General features: G+C 73.8%; 1 protein-coding gene across 1 annotated transcript in view; it reads right to left on the reverse strand.

Annotated features, from left to right (window-relative positions):
- Positions 1-7,112, reverse strand: part of LOC125353439 (ATP-binding cassette sub-family A member 2-like) — a 7,658-nt gene extending 546 nt beyond the window's left edge. The window contains exons 1-12 of the mRNA XM_048349144.1: positions 7,047-7,112; positions 4,997-5,100; positions 4,736-4,893; positions 4,505-4,658; positions 3,752-3,920; positions 2,860-2,945; positions 2,150-2,260; positions 1,553-1,716; positions 1,249-1,376; positions 1,042-1,128; positions 593-813; positions 18-295 (exon numbers count right to left, since the gene is read on the reverse strand). Of these exons, the coding sequence (XP_048205101.1) occupies positions 18-295; positions 593-813; positions 1,042-1,128; positions 1,249-1,376; positions 1,553-1,716; positions 2,150-2,260; positions 2,860-2,945; positions 3,752-3,920; positions 4,505-4,658; positions 4,736-4,893; positions 4,997-5,100; positions 7,047-7,112 (1,726 nt within the window). The remainder of the gene's footprint in view (positions 1-17; positions 296-592; positions 814-1,041; positions 1,129-1,248; positions 1,377-1,552; positions 1,717-2,149; positions 2,261-2,859; positions 2,946-3,751; positions 3,921-4,504; positions 4,659-4,735; positions 4,894-4,996; positions 5,101-7,046) is intronic.
- Positions 7,113-9,431: the final 2,319 nt, after the last annotated feature.

Genomic DNA, 9,431 nt, shown 5'->3' on the forward strand with positions numbered 1-9,431 from the left:
GAAGGCGGAGCACTGGCCTTGCAGCGTGTCCGGGGCAGCGGGGGCCGCCGCTTCCTCGGCCGTGGCGTTGGAGCCGGTGCCGTTGCCCCCACCTCCGTGGCCGCCGGCGGGGGAGGCGCCGGGGGCCCCGGCCGGCGCAGGCGCCCTGGGGCAGCAGCAGAGCCAGGGCGGACAGCACGTCCACGTCCTGCAGGACCTTCTGCGCGTCCAGCAGGTCCCCCAGAAGAGCCTGCAGGCTCCGTGGGGGCGGGGCCCGCGGCGGGGAGTCCGAGCTGTTGGGGGCGTCCAGGCCCAGCTGAGGGGAGACGGGCGGGGGAGACGACGCGGGCTGGGAGGAAAGGCGGACCCGGTGGGGGCGATTCCACGGGGGACGGAGGGGATGAACGGGAGCCGCCGCGGGGAGGAGAGCTACAAAGCCGTCGGCCCGGAGCAAGGGCCGGCCCGGCCCGCGGCCGGAGACACGGACCGGGCCGGGAGACGGGCAGGGTCTGGCCGCACGCTTGGGAGCGTGAGGCGGCCCGCGGGGCTCACCCCAAGCCTCCCCCGGGGGCACCGGGCGCCCCGTGAGCCCGGGTCGGCTGGCGGGCCTCACCTGCCGAGCGATCCTGGCCACGTCCAGGTGGTCCCGGAGCGCGGCGGCCAGCCCCGTGAAGTGCCGGGCCCGCGCCGCGGCCCGCCCGCCGCAGGACCGTTGTCCCGGTAGCCCCGCAGGGCCGTCCGCTGCCCCTCCGGCACGGTGAGGATCCGGCCCGGCTCGCCGGGGCCCAGGGCGCAGGTGAGCCGCTCCAGGCGGGCGGGAGCCAGCACCAGCTCCTGAGGGGGACACGGGCAGCTGGGGACGCGCAGGGACTCCCTTCCCACCAAGAGGGGACCCGGGGCCTGGCCCACGCCCTCGGGCCCCCGCTCTGCTCCCCCCACGGCGCCCGCTCCGGGCCCCCGGCTCCCGCCACGCGGAGGGGGCGGGCTCTCCCCACGCCCGCACAAATGCCCACGAGGACGTCCACACGACCAGGGGCGGGGGGGGGGGGGGGCAGCCCTCACCTCTACGCGGAACGAGGGGTCGCCGCCCGGGGGGCTCCAGGACTCCCTGTCCAGGACGGGCGTGGGGCCGAAGAGCAGCCGGTGGACCTGCGTGGGCGTGGGGGGCACAGCTGGGGGGGGCTCTGCGGCCATCGCCGCCGCCCCTCCCCACCTCTGCGGCCCCGGGCCGCCCGCCGCCCGCCCGGCCCCGGCCCCAGCCCCTCCCACCTCGGAAGGGTCCACGCGGGCAGCCAGAAGGGCCTGGGCGGTGCCGTTAGGCAGCGACAGGTTCTGCACGAGGAAGCGGCCCAGCTCCTGCGGGTCCCTGGCCACGGAGTCCAGAGAGAAGGAGGGCACTGAACGAGGAAGGGGACGGGACGGGACGGGAGTGAGCGCCGGCTCCCCCTCGTGGACGCACCCCAGCACTGCAGCTCGGCAGCTGGGCTGGGCCCACTGGGCCTGGGCGCTCCCCCCCTCCCCCCCCCCCCCCCCCCCCCCGCCTCAGAGCCCTTCCCACGCCCCACGGGCACACCTGCAGGTCTGTCCAGGTGGCTCCCCCAGGCGCTGGGGCCGGAGCTGAGGGCCTCCAGGTGCTGGCGCAGGGCCTCGAGCTCCAAGCCCAGGCTGGGCTGCGCAGGGTCAAACAAGTTGCCCTCCTCCACCACGCGGCTGAGGCGCTCCAGCAGCTGGGTGACCCTGTGCCAGCACCGACATCACTGCAGGGCCCGGGGGAGGGCAGCGGGACCCCGGGGGAGGGTCAGGGCCCCTGGGGGAGGGCAGCGGGGCCCCGGGGAGGGGAGAGGGCCCGGGGGAGGGCAGTGGGGCCCCGGGGGAGGGTCAGGGCCCCCGGGGGAGGGCAGCGGGGCACCGGGGGGAGGGGAGAGGGCCCCCAGGGAGGGTCAGGGCCCCCGGGGGAGGGCAGCGGGGCCCCGGGGTGGGTCAGGGCCCCTGGGGGAGGGCAGCGGGGCACCGGGGGGAGGGGAGAGGGCCCCCAGGGAGGGTCAGGGCCACCGGGGGAGGGAAGAGGGGCCCCCGGGAGGGTCAGGGCCCCCGGGGGAGGGCAGCGGGGCCCCGGGGAGGGTCAGGGCCCCGGGAGAGGGCAGCGGGGCCCCGGGAGGCCGGCACTCACGTGGAGTTGGCATACTGCAGGAAGCCGAACTCGACCCGCTGGCCGTCGGGGCACAGGGACTGCATGACGGCAGGATGCCCGCAGAGGTCAGGGGTGCCGCGGTGTAGAAGGCTGGGCGGGGAGCGCCGTGGAGAGCGGGGAGGGAGACAGAGCGGAGGGCGGGCGTTTAGGGCCAGTCGGGAAGGCCCAGCGCCTTCAGGCGGGAGGCCCGGTGACTGGCCCCCGGCTGTGCTAAGGCCGAGGGTCCCGGCACGGATGGCGCTGCGGGTCAGAGGTCAGAGGGCCTGCGGCCACCCCTTTCCCGTAGCTCCCAGCCTGTGCGGGTCCAGATCCCCCCTCCCCCACACCCAGGAGCAAAGCAGCGGGTGGGGCACTGCACACAGGGGAGAGCGGGAGACCCCCCGCCAGGCGGTGACCTCTGACCTCCCAGGCCAGCGGTCAGCAGAGTGAGTGCCGGGACCCACAAGCGGGTAAAGGGACCCAGCCCCGGTCCAGGCTAGCCCAGACGCGGCTCAGGCTAGCTCAGGCACCCCTCCCTTAGAACTCATGGCCAGCGACCCGACGGACACCCTGGTGGGGAGGTGGCCCGGGGCCCGACCGGTGTGTCAGCCGTGGCCCAGGTAGCCGGCCCCACCCCCCCCCGCCCCCGCCACGGCCCACCCCAGTGGAGAGCCAGCTGTTCCTGACCACGGCTGGGGGTTCCGCAGGACCTGGCCATGGAGGGGAGGCGGTTAGTGCAAGCAGAGAGGATCCCAGCGGCACCGGGAGCACCCGCCGGGCCACCCACGGCTGCCGCCTGGGGCAACCGGGAGAAGGCGGCCGCTCACTTACAGACTGCATGCGGGCCGCCGAGGAGGACAAGAGACCATGCGGGGTGGGGTGGGGCCGGAACAGAACAGAGGAGACAGTGAGCCCGGAGGACGCCCGCCAGGACCGGGCGGGACTGCCACGCGCGGTCGCCGAGGCCAGCCAGGACCCCCCACAGACCCGCCGGGAGACGCGCCGGGGCCTCCCGGGGAACGGCCTCGGGCGTCGCGGGAGCAGGGGCCACGCCGGCTGGCACGTGCACGCGGAGCACGCGGAGCACGCGGGGCACGCGGGCCCCGCCCACCCCCCCCCGCCCCCCCCCCCCCCCCCCCCTCGCCGGGCCCGACCCAGGCCTGCCTCTCACCTTCCTTCACGGAGATGGTTGGTTTCTTCTGCCGCGCCCCAGCAGGATGAAGAAGAGAACCAGCGGGATGAAGATCTCGAAGGCCAGGACCCACTGGAAAGGGCGGTTCCGAGTGAGGCCACCCGTGGCGGGGGGGGGGGGCGGGCCGCCCCTCCCCCCCCAGGCTGGACGTGCGGGGGCCGGTGTCCCCGCTCAGCCGGGGACCGCGGAAGGTCCGCGCAGGTTCCTGGCCGCCTGGTCGAGTTCCCGCCCCGGGTTTGGCTCGGCCCCGGACACCGGGAGCCGAAGCCTTGTGGGTCATCGCTCACCAGGCCCCCCGGTCCCCAGCCCAGACGCCGCTGACCGTTCCCGGAGCACCTGCCTACCGAGGAGGCCGGGACGACCCGACACTCCACGCCGGGCACCTGCCCGGTGCACCTCTCCCTCCCTACCCTGGGGCTGGGGGTCTTGAAGGCCACAGCTGCCCCCCCCCCCCCGTGGTCTCTGCCACCCCACTGCCGCGACCACGCCAGGGCCCGAGCCTTGGGGCAGACCTCGCCGGGAGCGTTGCCCCGCCCCTGGGCCACGGCCTCTCGCCCTGAGGGCCCCTGCTCCTCGGGGCTGGGTGCGAGGGGAGCCCGGTGTGCTCGGCGGAGTGGGAGGTGGAGACCTCGGGGCCCAGGGCGCCTCCCTCCCCATTTTCACCCGGAAAACGAACAACTCCAGTTCTTCTCCACCCCGCACCCCGCTCAGGGAGGGGAAGGGCCAGGTGACCTCTGGGGTACCCCAGCGCACGGGCCTCTGAACCCACAAACAGAGGGACCCTGCCCGGGGCAGCGCCCACCCACGGCTCTGAGAACCAGGCTGCCTTCACCCCCCCCCCCGAAGCCGACGTGGGGGCCTCCAGCGGGCAGGGCTGCGAGGGCCGGGCGCGGCCTGGGCCTGATTGTGCCCGCCGTGCCAACAATGGTGCTCTGTGATCGGGAACACCATGCTAAGCGTCCACACCCCACGCCCCCGCCCCAGCCCGTGCCAGCCTCCACCCCTCCCCAGCCGGGGCCGGGGCCGGCGCTCGCCGAGGAGGCTCCGGCCGCGTCCGGGGCGGTGGGACGGGCCGGCACAGCCCCCGGGGGAGGAGGGCGGCCGGGGGGCGGCGGGGGGGTCCGGGAGCCCGCCCTGCCCACGCCTGCCCTGCCACCGGGCACCTCCGCCCTGACTGCAGCGCGGGCCGGGCTGCCTCCCTGTTGCTATGGTGACGGCGGTGCAGGAGCGGTGGGGGGGGAGGAGCAGCCTGGCTGACGGGTGGCAGTCGCCACAGGGGCATCTGGTTACAGGCAGGCAGCGCAGGTCCAGAGCCACCTGGGTGACGGCAGGTGGCCGGAGCCCTGCCCCTCACGAAGGGCTCGGTGCTCCGCAGACTCGGGGTCTGGACGCACCCCTGCACACGAAGCCCCCGCCGAGACCCACGGGTGACGCCGCGGGTCCCCACCACGGCCGCTCGGTGACCACGCCAGCCAGGAGCGCCAGGACAAACCCGATCCATCTAACTGGGAAGGGCAGGCCACACTCCAGGAAGGGAAACTGAGGCACGGCCCTTGGGAGAAGGAAGCATCAGACTGTGAGCCTGCTTCCAGCACAGCACAAAGACTCTACCCCCCCACCCCAGCCTGGCCCCAGAGTCCAGCTCCGAAACCCACCACCCTTCCCGAGAGAGGCCGCAGGACAGAGCCTGGTGCGTCTGCCCCAGGCGACGAGGCCTTCCTGGAGGAAGACACTCATCTGTGGTAGCCACGGCCGAGGCCTGGAAAGGTCCTCAAGGGCAGCGAGGCCTAGCAGGAGGGGGCAGCCCGGGGGACAAGGGCAGCCCCGGGGGACTAGGGCAGCGCGGCCGAGCAGGAGGGGGCAGCCCGGGGGACAAGGGCAGCGAGGCCTAGCAGGAGGGGGCAGCCCCGGGGGACAAGGGCAGCCCCGGGGGACAAGGGCAGCGTGGCCTAGCAGGAGGGGGCAGCCCCGGAGGACCGTGAGAACTCTGACCACTGCTCCTCTCCCGGAACCAAGGCTCTCCCAGGACCCAGGGCCACGTTTTAGCATTGATTCCCTGGGGGCCTTCTTGACAAGCACCCTGGGGCTGCCTCCCGTGGGGCCCATGCTCCCTCCTCCCCCCAAGCCCTGCCTGGCACCCTGAGACCCCACCCCCACCAGCCGGCCTCAGCACGCCGGGCAGGGTCTGTACCAGCCCTGGCCCCAGGCCAAGGCCAGGGCCAGGCGCCCAGAGGAACACTGCCAGGCCTTGGTGGTGACCGCCAGGCGCCCAGAGGAACACTGCCAGGCTGTGGTGGTGACCGCCACCCTGCCCAGCCCGCTCTACGGGACCTCCCCTTGCACCCCTCAAGGAGGAACATGGGCAGGAGCCTGTGCACCCCAAGGGGTCCCAGGCCCCAGCGGGGCACAGAGGGCCTCCTCCACCCTCCCCAACAGTTCTGGACCTCTACTCTGGAAAGTCCCAAGGGCCCTCAGAAACCCAGGCTGGTCAAGGTCTCTGTGGCCAGTGTGCGGGCCCTGTCCTCCCAGGGGCCAGCGCAGGAGGCCCGGCACAGCGCCAGAGTGGCATGCGTGCCCCTCAGCCCTGGAATCTCCCCAGACCGTCAGGTGTCCCGGCTGCCCTAGAGGCAGAGCGCGGAGGACCGTGTCCCACTCCACACAGCAAGACCTGGCCTCCAGAGAGGCCTGGGGGAACTGGTTCCCACAGAGAAACGGGGCTGGGGACCTGGGCAGCAGAGGCTGGCACAAGGATATTCTCAGTGGTGGGAAAGGGTTGTGGAAGGAGGAAAGGGGATGGGGGAGGGAAAGAGGGAGGGGGAGGATGGGGGGAGGAGGAGGAGGAGGGGGAGGAAGGGGTAGGAAGAGGAGGAGGAGGGGGGAGGAGGAGGGGGGAGAAGGAGGGGGAGGAGGGGGAGGAGGAGGAGCAGCAGCTCCGGACCAGCCAAGGGCCTCAGGCCCCAGCCCAAGGGCAGAGGGGGTGGTGAGACGGCGGGTATCCCCGTAGAGGCCGCAGGGCCCCGAGCCGGGTGGGAGGCCGCTGGGCTCCCTGTCCTGGGGCCCGAGCCCACCTGTGCCCACCCCGGCCAGCCGCCGCGGACACCGCGGAGGACGCCGGCCCGTGACTCAGCCGAGCGCCGCGGCTGTCAGCGGGCGCGGGCGGCGCGCGGGCTCCCCGGAGCCGGCGTCCGAAAAGCGGGGGGGGGGGGGCGGGGGGGGCGGGGAGCCAAGGCCGGGGGGCCGGGCCCCGGGGCGGGGTCGGGCGGGAGGGCGCGGAGGGTCTGGCGGCGGCGGCCGGGTCGGGCGCGTGCACGGCGGCGGCACGTGCGCGGGGGGCGCGGGGCGAGGGTCCCGGGGCGCGGGGCGCAAGGGCGCAGGAACACAGGGGCCCGGGGCGCAGGGGCGCAGGAACACAGGGGCCCGGGGCGCAGGGCGCAGGAACACAGGGGCCCGGGGCGCAGGGGCGCAGAGCGCGGGGCGCAGGGGCGCAGGGGCGCGGGGGGGCCCGGGGCGCAGGGACGCGGGGACGCGGGGGGCGCGGGGGCCCGGGGCGCAGGGACGCGGGGACGCGGGGGCGCGGGGGCGCGGGGGACGCGGGGGCGCGGGGACGCGGGGACGCGGGGACGCAGGGGCGCGGGGACGCGGGGGCCCGGGGGCGGCAGGAGCCCGGGGCGCGGGGGCGCGGGGCGCGGGACGCGCGGGGCTCACCGGGCTCCGGCGCTTCAGCGTCACGTTCTTCCAGAGCAGCAGCTGCAGCTGGTGCAGGAAGCCCATGGCGGGGCCGCGCTCCGCCGCCTCAGCGCCGCGGCCCGCTCCTGTGCGCGCCCCGCCGGGCCCAGCCGCCCGCCGCGCCGCTCGGCATCGCCCGCGCGGGGGCGGGGCGCTCGGGCGTCCGGGACCCAGCGGCTCGGGGCTGGCTCCGCCCCGGCGGCCGCGGCGGACGGCGGCGACGGCGGCTCGGGCCCGCGCCCCGCCCCCGCGACGCGCCCGCGACGCCCCCGCTTAAAGGCGCCGCGCCCCGGTGCGCCAGGTGCCCGCCAGGGGGCGCCCCGCCCGCCGGGGACGTGGGTGCCCGCCAGGTGCCCGTGCTGCCCGCCCAAGCCCCCCCTCCCCGCCCTGCAGGAGGCACCACACGCGCGCCCAGGCGGCCACTGCCCCCCCCAGTGCCCCAGGTTTGACCCTGCCTTGACCCCCCCAGGACCCCCTTCTCCCCCCCCCCCCCCCGCCCGCCTCCCTGGCCCGCTTCCCCTCGCAGGCCCCCTCCTAAGTGATTTTGCTCGCTAAGCAGGGGCTCTGCCACTTGAGCCCTCCCATGTCCGCCCTTTCTTGCCTTATTTTTCAAGTGATGGGTCTCGGGTTTTGCCCCGGGTTTGGCGCGTGGATGTCACCCTCCAACCTGGGCTTCCACAGGGGCTGCGAGCACAGATTGTGAACCCCACATCCCACGTAACTGCTGAGGTGGCCGTCTCCTTGCTTAACTTTTTGCCCCTGTGATCCTCCAGGCAGCTAGGATAACGGGCCTGCGCCGGACTCTAACCGGCGGGTTTCTCGCGGACAGGCTGAGGCTGTGTGGCGGGGTCTCCCCCCACCCCCACCGTTGGAGGTGGTCACTCTATGTGGTCTACACAGGCCAGGCAGACGGCTGGACGGACCCCAGGAGGAACTGGGGGGGGGGGAGGGGGGGAACTCAAAACTACCAAGGGCAACAGCCCCGATTCCGACCCCAGGAAGTCACACCTACGCAAAGTGGTGCCAAGGCATGGAACGCTGTGACAGTTCACTCCCAACCATCCCGGGGGGCTGCCGCTCTGCCGGGGAAGGGAGAAGACATGAAGGAATCCACGGCCTGCCCACCCGGCTGGCCGGGGGGTTGGGGGGCGTGGGGAGAGCTGCCCCTCCTGAGCTTGGTTTTTCTTGCCTTCCCGTCTGAGGTGAGCGGGGAGCCTGAGGTCCGCCCCGTCCGTTCTGCAGAGGGAGCCCCGCCCCGGGACGAGAGACACACGACCCCTGACCTAAGGTGGCCAAGGAGCTGCCCCACGTAGCCGGCAGAGGGCAGCAGAGGGCAGCAGCCCTAGACCCGGGAGGTCCCCGCCGTTGGCTGACACGGCGGCGGCTGACCAGCTTTGGTGTCCCACATGCGTGGGAGCTGTGTGATCTCCAGCCCGGGATGCACAAAGGTCTCCAAGGGGAATAAAAGCCCCACTCCCTCTCTCTGCAACTCTCAGATCCTTCTCAGAGGAGGAGGGACAGAACCCTGGCAGGTGAGGGAGAGCACCCCAGCCCCGAGCGTGAGGGCACTTCCTTTCTCCTGAATAGCCCATGGGGCTGGGGCAGGGCAGGAAGCCACTGTCAGGCATTTCCCACAAGCCACAAAGGAAGGGGGCTTCCTGCCTGCACCCCACAACTACACTGCAGGGACAAGCCAGTGCCCACACCAGCCTTGGGAGCTTGGCCTCTGGGGCTCCTGTCTGAACACCCACAGGCTCACCAGTGCCTCTCCTTCACACACACACACACACACACACACACACACACACACACACACACACACACCCCTAGCCAGCAGAGGAGCTCCGTGTCCCAAGGCAGGCCTTGTCTCACCAGACACCCCCAACCTGAGCCCTGGGGTACCTCCGGGCCCCCAGCGGGCCTGACCTCCGGGGTCAGGGACCACGCCGCTCCCAGTCAGGTTCTGCTTAGCAAAGCTCTCCAGCAGGCAGGGCGAGCCTGTGACCCCAGCTGACGCGTGGAGTCAGAACCAGGAACCTGGCCGCTGAGTGGAGGGAGGCAGGGCTGGCGAGCAGGGCTCTGGTGGACCCAGGAGTCCGGAGTTCGTGTCTTTATTGTGGACAATTCCCTCCCACGAGCACCGTGGCTTCAGGGCCCTCCTCCTGCACTTTGGAGACGAGAGCAGCAAGTACCCCCACCAACGCCTCCCTCCCAGTGCCTTTCCTCACCAGCTCCAAAGCCCACTGGCCGCCTCGGCCGCCCGCGGGGCCCTCGTCTGGCTCCAGCCTCCGGCCGGGCCCCGGGAGCCCCGGGCCCCGCGGTCTGCTTCCAGCACGCAGCCCTCCCCGCCCTGCCGGAGGGCGC

The sequence above is a fragment of the Perognathus longimembris genome, chromosome 1, assembly GCF_023159225.1.
Source record: "Perognathus longimembris pacificus isolate PPM17 chromosome 1, ASM2315922v1, whole genome shotgun sequence".
In the NCBI taxonomy this organism is placed as follows: domain Eukaryota; kingdom Metazoa; phylum Chordata; class Mammalia; order Rodentia; family Heteromyidae; genus Perognathus; species Perognathus longimembris.